The sequence below is a fragment of the Micropterus salmoides genome, unplaced genomic scaffold (genome assembly GCF_014851395.1).
Source record: "Micropterus salmoides isolate LMB-PRFRI ecotype aquatic unplaced genomic scaffold, ASM1485139v1 Ms_hic_scaffold_16, whole genome shotgun sequence".
NCBI classification, from domain to species: domain Eukaryota; kingdom Metazoa; phylum Chordata; class Actinopteri; order Centrarchiformes; family Centrarchidae; genus Micropterus; species Micropterus salmoides.
The window spans coordinates 21,789,749-21,810,602 of NW_024040707.1; the positions used below are offsets into that span (position 1 = coordinate 21,789,749).

Here is a 20,854-nt window from a genome sequence, read left to right on the forward strand (position 1 = left end):
TGAAGAGGTAAATAAGAAAAGGTGTTATGGGTTCAGGGTCTTGTTCTACGTTGTGTCAAATGTGAAGAGGCGTGTTGTCAGTCTTGGCTGCTAATTAAGGTGGAAAAATATTGATGCTAAAATCATGATGTGATTTTTATGCCGTATGTGGCTTGTCACAATAATATACCTGTATAGTACATATATTTTATTTTCTATTTGTTTGGATGTTAATTATGTAGAATTTGCTCATTTTAACAAGGAAAGACTGTAGCATTGTTCTAATGTAACTGTCAAGATGGAGTAAAATTGGGCCTCATTTATGAATCAAAATAGGCAAGAATGTTGCTGTTCCATACAAATATTAATGTGTCTCCTTACAACAGTGGCCGCGGTATCCTGGTATTTCATGTCATTGTTTTCCTCACACATCTTTAATCCTCCCAAAATTAACCTTGTAAATCCTGGAAAACCAGGATACGAGCTGTTCACACTCACAGAATGTTGTTTTAAATTTTAGTTAAGATCCCGAGAAAATAAAATGTGAATAAAATGATGCACAAGATATATATAATTTTATATTTGGCGCAGTTGTGCAGCCAAAGAAAATGGCAACTGGTAATTTACTGTAATATTTCACATTTAATATGAGTGTCACGTAGCTTCAACGAACAATTGTATCAGGCAGATATAAAAGGTGAAGTTGTTAAACTGTTGAATAAAATGTGTAAAATTTTAATTTAAAAAGATGCAAGTGAAATGTGATGTGGCAAAAAGCTGAATGAGAAAAGCATCTCTGTCTGTCTGCCAGGTCTAAAGGAGAGCATGCGGCAGGCTGAGCTCAACAACTGGTCGCTGGACCCTGCCCAGATGGCTGACCTGTGTTCCTCCATTAACCAGTTCTTCACGGCCACGGGAGTCATCCCTCCTCAGGGCGCCATCCACCCACAACCTCAGGCTCAACACCAGACACCACCAGGAGCACCGCAGCATCCAGCTCAGCCGCAAGGGGGGATGCACCCAAAGGCCAGCCAGCACAATCAGCACGGGCAACACAACCAACATAACCAACATATCAGCACGGGTCAGTATATAGTTGTTGTTATTTTACACATATTTTACTGCATGTGTCACACATTTGATAGCCAGGTACACCGGAACAAGCATATCTTTCATTTCAAATCCTTTACTGAAGTAAAAGGACATCACAGTATAAAAATCGAAAAATACTCACAGCATTTATTTTTTAGCTTTTGGGTCTAATTAAGTATCAAAAGTAAAAAAATACTGATTCTGAAGAATTTTTTAACTTATTTCAGCCATCAGGTTAAAGATTTCTTGAATTTTTAACATTTTGGAGACACAAGATTCAAGACAAAAGCTAGGATTTAAGAGCTTACTTCACTTGTTACTCCAGCTGTCAACGCAGTAAAAAAAATACAATATTTCCCTCTGAAATTTAGTGGAAGAAAAGTAGAACATCTCCTACAATTGAGATACTAAACCATTATCTTAAAATTGTCCTTCTACTTTCCAGCTTTAACAGAAGGTATTCAAAGAGTAACATTTCTATACTTGCCTGCTGTGACGAGGGATTTTGAATTACAGCCTCTTCTCCTTACTGTGCCATTGTTTGCCCATTATAGATTTACAAGGGAATTATGGATGTTGTCAGCTTCATGGCAACTGGAGTGAAGATATGAAGACGAGGGAATATTTCACCAGTGGGAAATCCACTGAGCGACAGCACATTCTGTAGGATTTCTTACAGCTTAGCATAGGATGGCAGCAAAACAGTGTGTGCACATGAAAGCAGCTCGTGTTCTGCGAAGACACATTATGCATGTGTGAAAGTCGGGATACTAATCTGACAGTTAGTCATTGCCCTTTTGTCTGTTCTCCCACAGGGAACATGTACATGGACTCAAGACAGAGCATTTCCTCTCTGATGGGCCCACCGGGATACCCCCACATGCCTCCCATGAGCAACACGGCTCCCACCATGACAGGTGACTCCTCCATCGCTCTCCTAACAGGTCAGGAGGAGCACGTAGAAATGCAGTTTATATGTGTGTAGGCTATGCAGGTTTTTATCCAGGCAAGTGTGTGTTTGTGGGTACCAGTGTTTTGCTAGTAAATGGTACAATATCAGTATTTGATAGTAATACTATGGTAGTGCTATGACATCATGAGAAACAAGTAAAATCATGATGAAATATCACACAATCAACTTTAACAAAAAGAAACCAGAACCAGAAACTTAATATGTTGATCTGTAATTTCAGGAAGGTTGGCACATTTCACCACATGTACAATACATTCAGTTCCTGCATTGAACAAACAAATTATAAATATCTGTACAAAGTTGGGGGACTCACAAGAGACAACCAATCTGATGCTGGAGAGGCTGAGATATCCTGACTCAAAGCTCTTCCAGGCCCACAGCAGACATTAGAGATATAGACATTATAAATCTGTTTTCACAGGCCGAGCAGTACTAAAATTGACTAGTAAGCTGGTCTTTGTGTGTAAAATGGATGGAGTACCCCTTTTAAGACAAATAGTTATTTCAGTTTGTACAGATTTTTTTGTTAATATATAAATTTTGGTTAAAAAAATCAATAGATTAATGTAATTAATCAAGTGCCATGGTTTTGTGTGCCAGCATCAAAAACTGTTTTGTTTCTTGCTGCAAGAGTGGCATGTGAAGAATTCACCACAATTTTCATTATTGTATGTGGTCCTGATGTAACGGAGACAGCTCAGAATAAAGGTAATGATACATGCATCATGCATAATTTAATACAATATAACTATGCAACACAAGCTTTAGAAAGTCACAGTAGCTTTAATCACATTTTTTTAAGAAGATGTCCGTGTGAATTTGTCAATGTTTATGTTGAAAGTAAGATTGCAAGAGTGTGTCATTAAAATCATAAAGATGCTAAATTACATGTGGCACCACAATAGATTTACCAGTTGTATCTACCAGTATAGGTGAATGAGAATTGAAGACATGGTGGATTGTTTGCTGTCAACAGGATTTTGGTGGTTTTTGGATTCAGATGTTTCCTTCTTTTTTCAATTTTGGCATGATCAAGCATCTGATAAATCGCTTCAATTTCAAAACCTCTGTGTGTGTGTGTGTGTGTGTATATATATATATATATATATTCTAATTAAAAGTTAGTGTCAGTGATACAGAAGTAGCACTGAATTGTCACAATGTGTGCTCCTTCCATGTCCAGGACATCTCAGCCAGCTGAGCCAACAGCAGCAGCACAGGCTGCCTCTGGGACACTACCAGGTGAGACGCATGCTCACTGCAGATGACATCCAGGACGACTTTGACTGGGACTCCATCGTCTAAACTGAGCCACTGGTGGAACAGAGGGGGAGTGAGGCTGAGAAATGAGAAAGAGACATGCAAGGAGAGGTGTAGTATGGAACTGGCCGACCTGCCCCTTTCACCTGTACGAAAAACAGAAGACAATCCAACAGAAAACAAACAGAAAGTAATTTTTCTGATCTTGCTGGCCTTTTTTTTTTTTCTCCAATCCAAGTGGATGATAAGTCTAAAGACAATCATTTAAAAAAAAAAAAAAAAAAAATGAATAAGACTTCAATGGGAATGGACCAAGCCAAGATGTAAACACACATTGTCCTAAGGAAAAGGACATCTGAAGCTCTCTGAATTGTCTCATGTTGTGTCCCCCCAGTGCCAGCAGGGTTACAAGTCGCCAAAGTGTTGTCAAAATGTCTGTTTAATTGTTTTCTGAAATCTTTTGTGTTTCCTGCTACAACTTGTGTCCAATGTTGGCAATGTTTCAGCACCTGTGCCTGAAATTAATAGAAACCTTGTGTTCTCCAAAATCCCTGCTGTAGAAATCATTCAGCCTGTCATTCACACCCATTCAGCAGGTCTCACCATTTCATCCTTTTCCTCCTTGTAACATTTCTTTGTTCACATAGTGGGCATCTATGTGGCTGCGGGTGTTTACAACTACAGTTAGAAGGAGGATTTTTGAAGAAGAAAATAATGATGGTCTACCTGCTTCACTTAAATCAGTAATGGTTGAGTGGAGCACCACCTGCTGGTTAAAACAAGCACCATATAGCTTAATTTGCCTAAAAGAAATCTATGCACCACTTCCTTTCATCTTTGTTCTGTCACATTGGACGGCTAAACTTTTTCAGTTTATATTATCATTTTAAATGCCATTGTTGTGTTTGTGGAACAATCTATGGTGCCATGTTCTCAGGGTGTTACATTCATATATACCATGTCAGACCAATACAAAGCCATTTACATCTCTGTATGTGAGGTTACTGCGTGTCGTACTGTGCTGTCAGTGTTCACTTCCTGTTGGCGGACAGCGAGCCTCCTGGCGACTGTGGTCAAAAAGTTGAAAATCTTCATATGTCAGCTTATAAGCTAACTGATAGAAAATACTGTGGATAAGCTTTTCAGTAGCTCAAACAGCCACTAATTAAGATTAAAATGAGACGCTGGCTAGACTTGGACTTAACATATAATTCATTTTTTTATAATTTTGGGAAAGTGCATATCAATTATGACCAGGCAATGAAGGTCGAGCCGTGATTTCACGATGCCTCATTTAGGAGACGAGGAACGAGCAGTTTTTGCACAACACCAAACTTGACAGCATCTAGTGAGTGAGAGAAATAAAAGAAAACAGTGAATCTTTTTATTTCTTTGTTTTAAAAGACATTTACAAAATAGAAAGGAGCAAAGACTAAACAAAAGTTTCAAATGCTTAACTTTTTTTTTTTACCGTGATGTTTAATTTCATCCGTGTGTATAAGTGTGTATAGTCCTCCCTCATTTCCTTTTAGCATACAGCTTCGTACAGCTAAAAAAAACACAAAAAACAAGTAATTTGTTTGTATTAAGTGGGTGATATATGGGACCTTAAAGTGCTCTTTGGTTTGGAAGATCCAGTGAATGTTTGAATGGTCAAAACAAGGTCTCATTGTAGAAAAAAAAAAGGAAAAATACTCTTTATTATTGCCATTAAATGCTGTATTACAGTGACCAGCATATATATCTTGTGTTTGTGTGTTGTTGTCTTTGTAAATAACAGTATGTAACTCCTTTGTTTGCCCTTGAAAAACAGAGACTGATAAAAAGAAAACAGCAAATGGAGAGTATTTTGTTATTTGTCCTTCAGGAGACACAGTATGTACATACCTTCAGTATATTGTAAATAAGTGATAAAAAAAACATTGGCATTGGCGTTTTGTGTGTCAAATAATCTCTGTATGGCAGTTCAACGGTTCAAATATGTTTCAGTGTTTATTAAAATGTTATTGACCATTTTTACTGCACTAACCTTGCATCTGCTGTCATTATTTCATCAGCTGTGTCGCCATGTTTGAATTAACTGTCTTTGTGGACAGGTTGCTGTGTCATGCATGACTCTAAATTCAACATCCTGCTCCAGTCTTTTGGAGTTTGTAAAAATTTGAATCTGATTTCTCAGGTAAAAACGAAATTAAAAGAGGAGAGGAAGGATTAATTTTTTGGTCGCTGAGATAACTTTTTGCTTCTTGACTTTGCGGCTTTGTCCCTCGCAGCTTGTTGTCCAACAGGTGTCAGCCTAGTTCCAAGCAACAGTTTGTTTGCCGCTGCAGACCACCCATGCCTGCCTGTGTGAAAGTCACACAATGTTCTAACTGTATTTACGGCGCCTTTTCATTGGGAAAACCTGTTTAAAAAGCAGCTCTCTCTTGCTAACATCGGTCAGCCACAGCTGTAGGCTAACACTTTATTTTGCAATAACAAAATGATTTAAAAGATAGATACAGATGTATTATTGATGCTTGTTTCATTCATTGTTCCTTTTTTAAGGTAAAAAAAGGTTAAATATTGTGAACGGTGACAAATAGTGAAGCTGTTTTCTTTTGCAGACACTGTCTTGGCTCCAAACTCTGTAATTAAGGATTATTTGAGACGGCTCAACGCTCTGTTTACATTTTGCTCCATTCATTCAGAAAGCATTCAAAAGGCTTGTTGCTTTACCTTTCTAATTTCATAAACTGGCCCCTTATAGTTGGAAGTGCCTGTCTAGTCTTGATAAATAAGTTAACAGCCTATTTATCTGGAATTCCAAGTGTGTACTTGCGTGAGTGAGTGTATGCGCGCTGCTGATATTGCAGGGTTTGCAAACAGGAGAGGGCTGGCTCTGCACCAAGAGCGAGAGCACGTTATACACGGGGGTGCACCCTTACTGCCCCAATCCAGACACCCCTTCTCCCAACACAACCTGCCCCTTGCTCCTCAACCCGCCCAGCCCACCACCAGTACCACCACCCCTCCTCCACTCTCAGCTCAGTCAGTCACACACACTCTTTTTTTCTCTCCTGCTGTGTGCCAGTCCCTCTCTCTCTCTCTCTCTCTCTCTCTCTCTCTCTCTCTCTCTCTCTCTCCCTCCACTTCCTCAAAGTGGCCAGAGCTCCACTCTTCTCTCTTGTCCCCTTAACATCCCTCCACCACTCTTTTTCTTCCTCCAGCTCTGAGAGACCAGCACCGGCTCGGCACCTTCGTCTTCAACTCTACAAGTTAAAAGGATCTCAGGCCAACTCCCAAACTTCTCCAGAATACTTTATTTTCATTCTAGATCTTTTTTTGTTGGCCCCTCAAACCTTCCCCTCAGGAGAGGCTGGTTGGTGTGTGTCTGGTGTGTGTGCGAGGGCTCCGGTGTCGTGCTCTTTGCCCCGAGGGAGTCCCCATAGGTTGTGACTGAAGGAGAAAAGTTTTCACCACGATGAATGTTCAGCTGCTGCTCCTGTTGGCCCTGGCTGGCCCTCTCTGTGCCTTCCCACATGCAAGTAAGTGAACTCTTTGCTATCACCATCCTGCTGTTAGCACACGGTGTCCCCTCTCTCCCTCTGTCTCCATGTGCCCACACCACACCACTCTTTGTCTGCTATAATCCCTTTTGATTGAACAATAACACTCTGGAGGCTGATTTCAGAAGGCAAACTTTTCATTTGTGTATCCAATAACTAATTAATTATTTATGTTCAAATTATTCCAACAACTTTTCATATTTTTAAAAACATTTTTACTGTTAGGTCATCACTCTTAAACTGCTTCTTAACAACTGCCGGCTGTAGTCCGGCTCGTATGTTCCGCCCCAGCTGAGAATCACTGTGATGGAAAAGGAGAACTTTGGTTGAAGGTGTTAATTTAACAAAGAGGGGGCAACTCAAACAGATAGTCTGTTGTTTTTAACAGATAACCTCTCTCTGTCTTGCTATCTCTCTCTCTGTCTGTCTCTCTCATTTTCACACTACCCCTGAGCTCTGTACTGGAGGGAAAGTTTCATTTGCAGACACCAGGGAGAAATGTGATGTAATAGCAGGAGCTCTGCTGCCTCGTGCCTGTAAATTCTTGGCACCGGTAAAGAGAAGAAAGGGATATCTTTTGGAAGGATCCCAAAACAGTGCTCATACACAGGGAGGGATTTGAGAGGAGGAGGGGGGCGCTGTAAACTTGTAACATACACCGAACACATTTATCTGAAAGCTTATCCGCGGTCTCCTCTCACTCTGCTCCTCTCATTTCTCCCTCACTGCAACTGCTTTCTTCCTTTTACTCTGCTTTTCTCTTTGCATCTCTGCAGCCTTTTCCCCTGTATCTTTGTTTTCTCTTTCTTTCTGATTCCTTCCTTTGCTTGACCAGCAGTGTTGGCCCAGGGGAAGCAGCAGCAGGCACGGGGGGGTGTGGCTGAGGCCTGAGGGAACTGTAGGGCAGGGCTGGTGTATTAATAGAGAGAGGCTCTATATTTGAGAGGGTCATATGGATGAGAGAGGAGAAAGAGACGGGAAGAGCGAGAACACCCGCTACATGATGAGCTTTAAGAGGCGCCCAACCCTCTTCTACCCACATGTTGACCATGTGGCGCGCCGCCCCTTGGCATTTACCCATCTTTGGTGGGGTATCATGCTTTACCACTTATCCCACCCCTCCCCTTAAGCTTCTCACCCAGTCTCTTAACAGCCCTCCTCCTTTCTCCAACTCTCTGCCCCCTTCCCCTGTTCCAGCCTGATGAGTCTGGACCCAGGGGGACCGGGTTGGTGTAGACAGGGGGAGCAGAGAGGGGTTTGGGTCTATTTTTAAACAACAACCTTTACCGGTCGTGGACTACGTGCCTGCTTCATTTCCATGGAGGTTTACACTGAAAAAGTCGTTAAATGTTTAGAATGATTCTTAACTCAGCCATCTCAGTTTTCCAAATAAAGAGGGAGGCAAAGAAAATAGCTATTTAACTACCAATCCTGTAATCCTGAATCCTGTAAAAACCCTCTACCTACTACCTCACACTGCTGCGCACATCATCTAAATCCACATCTCTACATCCACATCTCTGCTTTGCGAACAGGGCCTGCTCACTAAACTAGCAAACACCATGTATCCTGCTGCTGGAGCCCCCCCCCCCCCCCCCGTCTCCTCCTTAATGAGTTTTGTCTGCCTCTCTGGGCCTATAACGTGCCCGTCACATCTGGCTGCTGAAGGGAGAGGTCAATGCCCTTTGTTCGTGCCCACTTCTAGAAATGACTCAAATGTTGCGCTCATACTCCAAATATGCCGTTAAAGAGGGACCATGAGGAGGGAGCACTTCTCATGTCAAATATCATTTTGAAGAAGAAGAAGGAAAAAAATGCTCAGTCATACTTCCAAAATTTTCCACAAGGAGAAAGGAACATCTGTTTATGGAAAGGAGTCTCAGGCCATTTTGGCCGTTACTCTACAAGTAATGTCTCATATCTCTGGCACTTACGTAATAAAGTAAGAACAAAAATTGAGCTGCTGACTAAGGAACACTTACACAACTGAGTGGGTGTTTTATGATGTGGGAGTTGGATTTGAAGGTTAGCAAGATTATAAATAAATTAAGAGGCTCTCTTGATAAAATTGTACGTCAGGGTTGTTGCTTTTATCTGGGGTGTTTTGTTTTAAAGAAAAGATGAGAGTTGGAAAACTTAGAGTGTTGCCACAGTATGATGTTTATTTTGTCATTTCTACAGTGGCTGCATTTCATGTCATCCTTGCCCTGTTTCATTACATTTTAGGCCTTTAATCAGACCTGTTCGGCCTAAGATTAAAGGCTCACTTGATCTAGGTCTGGACCAGTTTCTGCCCCTGGCGAAAAAGTTTAGGTAGGACCTGACGTATGTCCTCCTATCTAAATTGGACCAGGAGGGGGAAACAAGTGTTTGTGTACAAGTGTGAATGCTCATTGTGTTGCACCTGTGATAAGACTGTCTGAGAATGTTCCACTCCAGTCTGTCTCCTCTTAAAATCCCCAGTGTGCTGTGCGTGGCACACCCTGGTATCTCCACAGCTGACTCCTAATGGTTGAGGGGGGGGGTTAGGCCGTGCGGCATCTCGTCGTAGTGTGGTGAGGTGGGCAGGGCGCCTATCTCTCTCTCTCTCTCTCTCTCTCTCGCATTTCCCTCCTCCAGTGCTGCAAAAACATTCCTGGCCTCCAAAGGTGGACACATTCACATTCCCTCACACCGTCTACACTCCTACACAGGACTATGAATTACTCTGTTTCTCTTTCAAATACACGCACACACACACACACACTAACGGGGGGGCCTCAGTGACAGCTGATTGTGATCGTAATGGATGGAAGCTGTTACTCCCTCCTTTTCTGTCTCACAATATCGTTGTGTCCCTCCCTCATTCTTTCACTCTCTTTGTATTCCTCTACCACTTCTTTTAATGTTAACTCTCCTGCCTGCCTTCCACCTCTCTGTCCCTCCCTGTATATCTATATCATATCACCAAACCTTATTCTAGGGACATTTTAACTCCAGTGCCATTAGCAGTCAAAATTGCTATGGTCCATTAAGATTTGAATTACTTTTTTTTACAGACAATGTCATCACCAAGTGTTTGTCCTGATTATCAAAAGACCTTTGTCCTCCTCTTAACTTTCACATACTGAGCAAGAAAAACGAGAAAATATATTTTGTAATTTTGATGAATCGGCCCTTTAATGCCCAGTTCGTAGCTCAGACAGCCGTTGGCACATTACACACACACACATACATATGTTGCATGAACTCACTGGCACTTGCAGATGATTGTTGACTGGAAGGGTGATTTCAGGCTGTTTCATTCTTCACGTGGGAATGGATGTGAGAGAGCATTATGTTAAAATGATGTAATTGTGGGTAAACTGATCTGGGTGCACCACCAGAAATTTCGAATAATAACAAAGCTGTCACAGTTGTGTGAAGGTTTCTCAGTCTAGGATTTAAAGAATGAAAAAGAAGCTGGACGTGTTTCCAACTCGGCAGTGTTTTTGCTTTCTGAGGGGAGCAAGGAGCGGTTTCCTCATAATGCCCCTTAAGTTTGGAGGTCAAAGTGTCTGGTCACCATTAGATACACAAAGGCATGTCTGTGTTTACATGGCACTTACATATCTAGAGAGACTGTTCTTTGACTCACCCCCAATTTGGAAGAAATCCTTTCCAGCTTCAGGGGTCTTGTTCTGGATCTGACCCTGTGCTCAGACCCCCCCTGTGGATAAACGGAGGGTCACTTACATACGAACTAACCACAACAACACATAGACACACTTCTTGCCATGAGCAAAAACAGCAAACCAGAGACAGACCATGTTCACATTATAATCAGGCAGCAGAAGGGACACGGGGCTGCTCCCCAGCTTTTCAGTTTAGAAACGCACTGTTCCCTCAGAGCTCCCCTCCACCCTTTTGCTTTCCCTTCTACCCTCCCTGTCTTTCTCTCTCTGTCTCTCCGGGGATTCATTCTCAAAGGATTCAGCGGCAACAAACCTATCCTTAAGGAGTGGCAGGGTCATGGAGAGGAAGACCGGCGAGAAGTAGATTAAAAGGAAAAGAGAGGAGAAGGGATGTACAGTGGGGGAAATAAGTATTTGACCCCTTGCTGATTTTGCAGGTTTGCCCACTTACAAAGAATGCAACAATCTACAATTTTAATCATATGTACATTCTAACAGTGAAAGACAGAATCCCAAAGAAAATTCCAGAAAATCACATCATATGAATTTATAAAAATTGATAACCATCTGATGAGGAAAAACAAGTATTTGACCCCCTACCAAACAGCAAGTATTTTGGCTCCTACAAGCCAGTTAGTCTTTCTTTAAGACACAGCCCCAATCCCAACCAATTATCTACATCAAATACACCTGCCTCACCTCGTTACCTGTATAAAAGACACCCGTCAACACCCAAACAACCAGCATCCAACATCAGCACCATGGGCAAGACCAAAGAGCTTTCTACGGACATCAGGGACAAGATTGTTGATTTGCACAAGGCTGGGATGGGCTACAAGAGAATCGGAAAGCAACTTGGAGAGAAAAGATCAACTGTCGGTGCAGTTAAGGGGGAAATGGAAGAAGCACCACACCACCGCCAACCTCCCTCGGTCTGGGCCTCCACACAAGATCTCACCTCGTGGGGTGTCCCTGATCATGCGAACGGTGAGGAATCATCCCAAAACCAAAAGGGGGCAACTGATGAATCAACTGAAGGCAGCTGGGACCACAGTTACAAAAGAAACGGTTGGTAACACACTACGCCGTCATGGATTGAAATCCTGCAGCGCACGCAAGGTCCCCCTGCTCAAGAAGAAACCTGTACAGGCCCGCATGAAGTTCGCCATTCACCACCTGGACGACTCAGAAGAGGCCTGGAAGAAGGTGATGTGGTCAGATGAGACCAAAATAGAACTTTTTGGCCTCAACTCAACTCGTCGTGTTTGGAGGGCAAAGAACACAGAGTACAACCCAAAGAACACCATCCCCACCGTCAAGCATGGTGGTGGCAACATCATGCTTTGGGGGTGCTTTTCAGCCAAGGGGACGGGACAACTCCATCGTATTGAGGGGAGGATGGACGGGGCCATGTATCGTGGAATTCTGGACCAACATCTCCTTCCCTCAGTGAGAGAGCTGAAGATGGGTCGAGGATGGGTGTTTCAGCACGACAACGACCCTAAGCACACCGCCAAAGCAACAAAAGAGTGGCTGAAGAAGAAGCACATCAAGGTTCTGGAGTGGCCTAGCCAGTCTCCAGACCTGAATCCAATTGAAAATCTTTGGAGGGAGCTTAAAATTCGAGTTGCCAGGCGACAACCTCGGAACCTGAATGATTTGGAGGCAGTCTGCAGGGAGGAGTGGGCCAACATCCCTGCCGAAATGTGCACAAACCTTGTCACCAACTATAAAAACCGTTTGACATCTGTGCTGGCCAATAATGGCTTTTCTACAAAATATTAACATGCTGTTTGTCCAGGGGGTCAAATACTTGTTTTTCCTCATCAGATGGTTATCAATTTTAATAAATTCATATGATGTGATTTTCTGGAATTTTCTTTGGGATTCTGTCTTTCACTGTTAGAATGTACATATGATTAAAATTGTAGATTGTTGCATTCTTTGTAAGTGGGCAAACCTGCAAAATCAGCAAGGGGTCAAATACTTATTTCCCCCACTGTAGACCGCAACAGTCTCACTGTGTTATTCACTAATGCAGCTGTATCTCAGATTCAGCCCAGTGGGGAGGAAATACTACTCAGAGCTAATTGTGGGAACTGTACACATAATGAAACAATAGTTAGAGTGGGCTGAGTGGCCGATTACACATAGCGTACAGCCATACTCTGTGAAGCACAGACCATTTTATCTTCACTTACATATGTTCCAAACAAACCGTCTTAGTTGCCTTTTGAAAACCCCTTTCAGGATTTTGCCGCAGAGGGAACAAATGTTTTGTTATATTTACCCCGCCTGTTGCTAATGAACACACTAGCCAGCACAGGACTAGGAATAACTGCACTGGTTGTTAGTCCAGCTATTGAGAGTTATTTTTGCCTTGTAAAGTATTCTCTATTATTTCAAGTATTTAGAACAATTTGATATACAAGAGATGGAGAAAGCATGATGTCAGACGGTAACTTTAGATGATTCACATAGACGCTCATTTCTGATTCTGGTCTCTATAGAGTACAGAGATTTAAAGTTTTTTTTATTCCAAAGAGAAGAAGTGCTTTCAAGCCAGCATCTTGTCAGTGGAAAGTTAACTGTAGACCGTAATTTTAGTGCCACACTGAAATCTACCTCCTTAATTTTGAAGCAGTGCCTTCCAGGCTAAGCTTTCAGTTGTGGCTGGGAGGATGTTGAATGTGGGGGGATGGAGTTAGGGTTATTAAAGGAAATGATTAGGTGGAACCCAGGTGGCTGCGTAGTCCAGACCTTGATGAAAGACACAAGGATAAATACATGTCTTTATCCAGTTGCAAAATACCAAGTGGGAGCCTCCATTTTACTGCAAGCTAGGAAGAACTTTTATGCTCAAACTAAACGTTAAAATTTTTATGATTCAAAAAAGTTGTAAATGACTTGATATTTCACACGCCGGCTGCTGCAGCGGCGGCTCCCCCCACAAGGAAATGAGGCAGAGGATATGGCATGCCAGCAAGCAATCACAGAGTCTTAGACAGGATGGAGCGGTGAAAGAGTGGAGGGAGGATGTACATTTCATGATGTCACAGGGTGTGGTGGTCATGCTGTCACGGTAGCCATGTGTTAGTGATGGGTGTGTGTGAGAAGTGAGAAAGAGGAAAGGTATCACATCATTATATCAGGGAGGAATTTATCTTATCTATCCATTTTTTTGCCATCCTGACAGACTGGGGGCTTTTTTCTGTGTCTGTTGCCACTCTGGCCTGCTACTGAACTTAATATCACTGGCCAAGAGGCAGACCAATGTATAAGCACACTGTACTAGTCACTATGGAATGGTATAGTAGGGCTGGGGGATAATTTAATATTTTAATTTATATAATTGTTATATAATTATGTTGTTATAAAGTTTAAATATTAAGATATAAAATACAATTAACAGTTGTCTTGTGTTTTTAATTAAAACAAGTTAAATAAATCTGTCACAGTGTCAAATCTGACGTACAAAACACATTGTGAGAAGTTTATAGGATTTTCTCTTCTTTTTGATCAGAAAATACAAAAAAAAACTACCTCAATGGGATGAACGTTCATTTGGGTTAGGGGGATTTTTATTACTTTAGAAAAGATTTTTAAAATATCAACATATTGCTATGTTAATAAGTGAAATGTTATTTCGTCCATTATTTCTATACTGGATATTTACACACATTAGATTTTAGTTTCAAGTTTTTAACAATTGCTACAATATTATATTTGAGACTTCAAAGAGAAAATTTAATTTGGTTTCTCAGCTGCACTATATATATAACACAAAACATATGACAAAAACAATATACAATATATAGAATTACAAACAAAAACGATCCACTGCTCCACAACCACAGTAACAGATTATATTCTTACATTTATACCTGCATGTGAACCCATCTTTGACCTCTCATTGCTCTCCCCAGACCACACAGATGTCACTACAGAGCCTTATGTTGGGACCACTCAGACTGTAGCAGAAGTCACTCTTGACACTTCCGAGTCTCCAAGAGAAAACCATACTGTTGTCACTGGTCCTCCTCCAACCGAACCAGCAACGGCCCATCAAGAAGTCACAACAGAAGTTGTCACCGAGGCCGTCGTTGAGACAGAGGCCTCTGTTGCTGCTACTACTGCAGCAGCACCCGAACCCCTTGTCACCGACTCTCCCATTGAGGGGACCACAGCAACTGTTGAGGAAATGCATGAGAAAAAGGTTGAGGAAGCCACTGCAGCAGACACGGGTGAAGAGGTGCTTGTTGAAGAAGACACAGAGGGTGAGGAATGTGTGAAATGGAAGCTGGGATAGTGTAAAGGTGGTCAGTTTGGAGTCAGGTCTTTTTATTGACTGATATGATACTGCAGATACTCTGTGAGCCTAATGTGGAAATGAGGGTTTAAAGTTCACATACAGGCCTGAAATCTCTCTTTCTCAGAGGTTTAGATCTGGCATTTGATTAATTCTAAGTGTGAAAATGAACCATGATAATCAAAGTGCATTCACTGGTCTACGTAGAACATGTTATCAAAATCAAACTGATGTCTGAAAAATAATCTGACTCGTCTTGTCTTTCTGTCCCACAGAGGGCCTGAGTACTGGCCAAGTAGTTGGCATCGTGATTGGCTGTCTGTTGGCAGTGGTCATCGTCATCGCCGTGGTGATTGCTGTGGTGAGGAGGATGGGTAAATACTCGTAAGTACCTCACCCCTGCTGGTGGATACACATTCACACACACGCAGAGCTTGAATGAATGTGAATGCTGGCAGTTATATTAATATTATTGTTGTGTGGTGAGTCATCACTTCTGGCTCTAAATATGGAGTGAAACAGCATGAGCTTTTAGTCATCACTGACACATCCTATGATGAAATAACACAGGCAATGATGTAATGGATCTTGGAGAGATTCTGTTTCTGTTCTGTGTGATAAGATGACCCTGCTTGCCCAACACAAACTGCGTAGTTTGACCATAATTGGTTTCTGCTGTTACTCTCCGCTGAGAGTCACAGAGGTCCCATCCAAGTGAGAGTATTCCCACGAACCACACCCTCCCGTCCCGAAAACACTGTCATGAACTCCATGTATTGCTAATGATGAATGTTTCTTGTGTCACAGGTCTGCCAAGAACAAAAAACCTGCAAAAAAAGACAGCGTTATGGTTTCTGTAAATTTCTCTATTTGACTCTTTCAGCTAATCATTTTAACCCCATGCCCATCATAGTCCTAATTCAAAGACCTGTAACAGATGTCCCCCCCTCCCAAAAAAATACTCTCTCAAAGTTTGATGCTTGCTGCTGCTTTTTCTAACACACAGTCCCATGGCTCTGGGAGGATAATTGGGCATTCATGGTGACAAGTGGCTCTATTTGGACTCAAAATGTACTTGTTTATTGACTCAGTGTCTGTCTATGTGGCCAATGGTCATCAAGCAGACTGGTTTTACGTCAACAGCTTGACTTGATCCCTAGAAACAGGGGCTTGTGTTTGTCAGCAGTGGGGCAGCAATAAAAAGTCGTCAACTTCTGTTTGATTGTCTGTGATTGTTGGTCTTGGAAATTTCATTTCACAGTTGACCTAAGCCAGTGATGCTCTATAACAAAAGATGACGCGGGCTGGTCTATTGGTATGAAGTAGTATACATTGGGCGCTGCCGCCTTTCCCCTGTTAAATAATAATACAAATAATAGCTTTATTAAGCAAAAAACACATGTTTTATCTCAATTATAACTTTTAATTTATGGTTTCATGTATAAGCGTCAGAATGCTAGGAAGATATGTAGCTTGTGAAAAACGGTCCGATACTTAATTTGGTGACTATGGGGGCTAAAGAATCAGTCCTAATTTGTGGTCATGTTCACTTCTCCCATTGGAGTAAATAGACTCAGAACCAGCCGTTAGTATCCTGAAGGGGCAGTGGCCAAACCCACAACCACGTGACACCGATACAGGAAATGACTCTTGTGTGCCGTCTCCTTTCTGAACCGTCTCTGCTTAAGCTACGTGCTGAAAGAGGAAACTGTAGTCCAAAAACTAATCTTGTCAACTCCCAAACTACCTGGAATTAAAACAATCCATTTTAAGGCTTTGATAAACATGCCTCTTATGTAAACCTTATGTTGTTTCTTTTTCTATATTGACCTCTATCTTTTATCTTTAATTAAATCTACAAACCAGCTTTTTTTGCCCCCCATTGTTGTCCATAAGGGCAAAATTGTACACCCTTGTAATTAACTTATAAGTAGAACCTCAGCTACCCTAACTACTGTAGATTCAACCACTGACTGACTATCTTTCTTTCGTCCCGCAGCCCTTGAGGAAAAAGCAGGCCAAGCAGCAGGAGCGCCCAAGGTTCTGGAAATTCTGAACTACTGAGCTGTGACGTCATTTCCGATCATTGAAACAAGCACGATACCAGAACTCAACTAATCTAACCAGACATCTGGACTATTGCCAAATGGTGGGGGGGGGGCTTATGTGTGTTATGTGTGTGCTGTATGTTTGTGAGACAAGAGGGGTACATGAGCAAACATCCTCACCTCCCCCGCTACCTCCCTGACCTCCGGGAGCCGCTGATGTAAAAGGCTCTGTCCCCACCTACTCCCTCTGAGATAACAAAAAAAGGGGACAGCAGGGTATCACAACGAATTTCAGGCCTTTCAAACGCATTTTGTAAAAATTAAAAAAAAAGATTGGGTTACCCTCCCTCCTTTAAAGGGTGACTGAATTAGATTTGCATGGAAGTTTGAGAGGACATAAAAATGGAAAATCTGACAAAACTAAGGGAAATTTAAAGACACACAAGGATGGTGGGAGCAGGGAAGAAAGTAGGAGAGACTGCTACAATTTCCACAGGATGTATATACAGTGCAAGGGGACTACATAGTATAGAGTACAGCTAATGACTTTCTCATATGTTGCAGTTGCATAGGCTAGCAATTTCATATTATGGAATACACAGTACATACAGTCAGCCTTTGGCTATTGTTGTGGCCAACACACCTTTGAAGTACCAGTTAAAACATTTTTTAGCAAGACTCGCTGATATGTTGGCCAACTGTATGAAGCACTGTGTGCAGAAGTTGTTTTGACATAACACGTGTGAGCCCTGAGGGCTAGCATGGGGCTAACAAAAAAGAATAGGCACCCTCATTTGCAAGAGTAACGTGACATTCTCCCCACTTTAACACTGATATATAAAAACCTAATACATATCTGTGAAATTTAGCAGAAGGGTTTGTGCCACTGTCTCTGGTATACTCTAGGTAGTTTGGAGGATTTTAACTTTTGGAGTGCATTATTAATGTGAATTGTACATTTTAACTGCCACCCATTCCAAAAAGAACAGCTTCAATGACTTCTGGCTTGTTCCTTGTAAAGGCTTACACACAGCCAGTGGTTATTGGACATAGTGATAGCATTGTTTTGACAGTGTATTCATAGTACCAGAACAGCCATCCAGTCTTTGAATTGAGCTAACCCCAGATCACGTGCGCAGGATGACGTTTTATAGTTGCACTTAATTTTAGTGCACAGTGTTAGGTAGTAATGCCCTTTTTTGTTTTTTTTGCAATTGTAAGTGTGCTAAATGGGTGTACAAATAATGAAGTCTCAGCTTAGCTCTGCTTGCTTTACAAACTCGTTTAATTTGTGCACTGAATGAGTGATGTACTGTTTAATGAACAGGCTTTAGACACTGCAAATGTTTGCAACGACATGTGTTTGTTTCCTCCCTTCTGCTTTGTCACATGTTAGATCTTTAATTTGTGCCATCTGATATGTTTGAACCCTTTTAATTTAACTGCAGTGTTTTTGTTCATACTGTTTCAATAAAAAACTGAAAACACTCCACAAAATATATCTCACTAAATTCTTAACTAAGCTCTCTTTTGTCTGTGAAAATATCTATGAATGGCTTTTTTCAAATATCTGTTTAGTGTCCTGGCCATTTCCTATCAATTAGGTTACGTAGTTACCATGGCAATGCCTAAAAGTCAACACATTCTTAAGCTGCACTGTGTTCAATCTTAAATCAGGCCAAAATGCTTCACAATTAAAATCTCATGACACTTATTTTCTATTTCCAAGTGCAATTCACACACATCAGTAACAAGCTTCCACACGGGCAGCATCCAGTCCACTGTGATTGGCCCATTCAAGTAATGCCTCAAATAACAAAAAAAACAACCCCTTTTAGGCAGGGAGACAAACAGCACCAAACATGGAGGAACATTTGGCCTCAAACCGTTGAGTCGGTTGAGCCCTCTGACAGTTAGGTGTGTTTTTTATGTCATGTTGTGGACTTTTTCATACAGGGCTGTTAAGCTGAGGCAAGGCTCCAACAGTAGGCTGTGAGTCGCACAGAGATGCTCTGTGTCTGGCTCCCTCTCCTCCGTGTGGTTTTAGGCAGCGGCCCAACGCCCACCACCCCAGCCTCTGCCCCACCGGCGAGCTTCATAACTCTCTTTAGCTCACTCTCTTGCCTCAGACTGCTGGGAACAATGGAGTCTTTTGAGAGGGGCAGATGGAGACGCTATGGGCAATGGCTGTGAAGCTGCTCGCCAGCAGCTCCCTCTCTCCCCTTCAGCAAGGGGGAATTCTGTAGATCGCTACTAGGTGGAGTCACTTCCTGGGTGGGCCTAGCATTGATCGTGTGCACTTACACACGCACACACTTGGAAAAACTCTTAACAGAGACCTAAATGCTAACTTTGTGTCCTCAGATGAACACATGTTAAACCTATCATAACAGTCACGCTCCAGCAAAATGTCCCAGCAGAAGCAGCTATTAAGACACACCATAAAAGTGTGTGATTCACTGAGAGAGCTGGATTCATCATGACACATGGTTTCAGTACAAACATAGGTCTGTCTCATATTTAATTATCAGACTCAAAACCGCCTGCTTACGTGGTGTACAAGCATAAATATGAGCCGAGTGCGTGGAAGTTCAGCATATTCATATGTGTTTGTGTGGTCCAGCATGTGTGTGTCTGTAAACACATACACAATGTATGAGCCTATATGTGTGCATGTGAAATAAATCCTAGTAATGGGGTCGTCAAAACGTATTCACTACCCAAAGTTTCTCTCCCCTTTCCTGTGCTTGTCTGACTGAAAAACTGACAGGAAGGAAGGAACTGCTCAGCTCTAACAGACAGATGGATGAAGAAATATCTTTCCCTCTGCCTAAAACCAGACCAGTGTATTTTGATTTTAACAGAAGAATGTGTGTTTACTTGTACTTTCTCTCACAGTACAGTGGCAACCAGAAATATCAGGTCATGGTTGTCTGTGAGCTGCCTGTTTGTGATATATTCCACACAGAAGAAAACCTGTGGTCTGAGCTGGTCATCATTTTTATTTGTAGGAAAACTGCTGGTGCCCACTCAGCAAGTTATAATCCTAACAGTGTAAAGAAAGCACAGATTGTATAACAATAGAGGAATGAGGTTTTTGTAAATGCAGTAAAGTAATGCCAGGCATCAGGCTAATTCTCTTAGATTTGTTTTTGGCTGGTGAAGACAGGATATAAAACAGGTTGTGCTGTACCTAAAAAAAATGATGATACATATATTACAGACACCCAAAATCACCACACCTTATCCAAAAATCAAAAAGGAAGGAAACAGCAGCTCTACATTAATAAATATATCCATTAGTAGTTTTCCAGTAACACAGGATCGTACTGGTAACTTTTGTACTTCTTACAAACTGCATAATCTCTATTTAAGGGTTCTTTGATTATACTTGTTACTTACATTATTTGAGTGCAATAAAATCTTTGGTGATGTGGCGGCAATGGAGTGGTAAAGTAGTTCCAGTTCTTCTTACTGCTAAGTTGCTAAAATCTCACAACACAAATAATTAACCTGGATAAAGGATAAAGTTGAATTTTTCTTTCATCCATTGATCTCTATTCTGGGCAACAAACATTTGGGAAATCTATTGGGAAATCTTGCCTAAACACATCAAGTATGCTCAACTGCATTTGTGACACAGAACGAAACCTTCCTGAACAGTGCCATTAAAGAACAACTGTGGATTCCTACAAATGTGTACACTGTGTTTCCAGCATTCAGGGCTTTTGGAAATGTTTACCACATACGATACACTCAAACAGATCACCCGGTCAACCCAGATCCCTCTTACATTAATGTTTAATCATCCATTCTCTAAATTCTTTTTCTCCAGGGTTGAGTGAGAAGCATTCACAGAGGATGGTACACTCACACCTGTACACAAACAAAACACAGAGAGAACATGCAGACTCCAAACAGAAAGGCCGTGAGGTTTCACAAGTGTTCAATTTGCATTTGTGGTTTTAAGTTGATGCTTTGTTTAAATCTAC

At 41.7% G+C, this 20,854-nt stretch overlaps 2 protein-coding genes across 5 annotated transcripts in view; both read left to right on the forward strand.

Annotated features, from left to right (window-relative positions):
* Positions 1 to 5,328, forward strand: part of LOC119906068 (forkhead box protein J3-like) — a 65,731-nt gene extending 60,403 nt beyond the window's left edge. For 3 of the 4 annotated variants that reach the window (XM_038723576.1, XM_038723573.1, XM_038723574.1), the window contains 3 exons: positions 791 to 1,063; positions 1,887 to 2,015; positions 3,228 to 5,328. In XM_038723576.1, the coding sequence (XP_038579504.1) occupies positions 791 to 1,063; positions 1,887 to 2,015; positions 3,228 to 3,349 (524 nt within the window). In that variant the 3' untranslated portion in view covers positions 3,350 to 5,328. The remainder of the gene's footprint in view (positions 1 to 790; positions 1,064 to 1,886; positions 2,016 to 3,227) is intronic. The other variant, XM_038723575.1, reaches the window with a different exon arrangement.
* A 1,072-nt stretch (positions 5,329 to 6,400) lies between these two features.
* Positions 6,401 to 18,359, forward strand: si:ch211-156j16.1 (uncharacterized protein LOC564557 homolog). The gene is made up of 4 exons (XM_038723614.1): positions 6,401 to 6,831; positions 14,432 to 14,782; positions 15,090 to 15,198; positions 16,814 to 18,359. The coding sequence occupies exons 1-4, from the start codon at positions 6,768 to 6,770 to the stop codon at positions 16,818 to 16,820; spliced, it is 531 nt and encodes a 176-aa protein (XP_038579542.1). The 5' UTR covers positions 6,401 to 6,767; the 3' UTR covers positions 16,821 to 18,359.
* Positions 18,360 to 20,854: the final 2,495 nt, after the last annotated feature.

What these genes read in the sequence shown, in the direction of transcription:
- si:ch211-156j16.1 (XM_038723614.1), top strand. Translation starts at nt 6,768, where the DNA reads ATGAATGTTCAGCTGCTGCTCCTGTTGGCCCTGGCTGGCCCTCTCTGT. An exon ending in CTGTGCCTTCCCACATGCAA is followed by an intron (nt 6,832 to 14,431) that starts GTAAGTGAACTC and finishes TGCTCTCCCCAG; the next exon opens with ACCACACAGATGTCACTACA. An exon ending in TGTTGAAGAAGACACAGAGG is followed by an intron (nt 14,783 to 15,089) that starts GTGAGGAATGTG and finishes TCTGTCCCACAG; the next exon opens with AGGGCCTGAGTACTGGCCAA.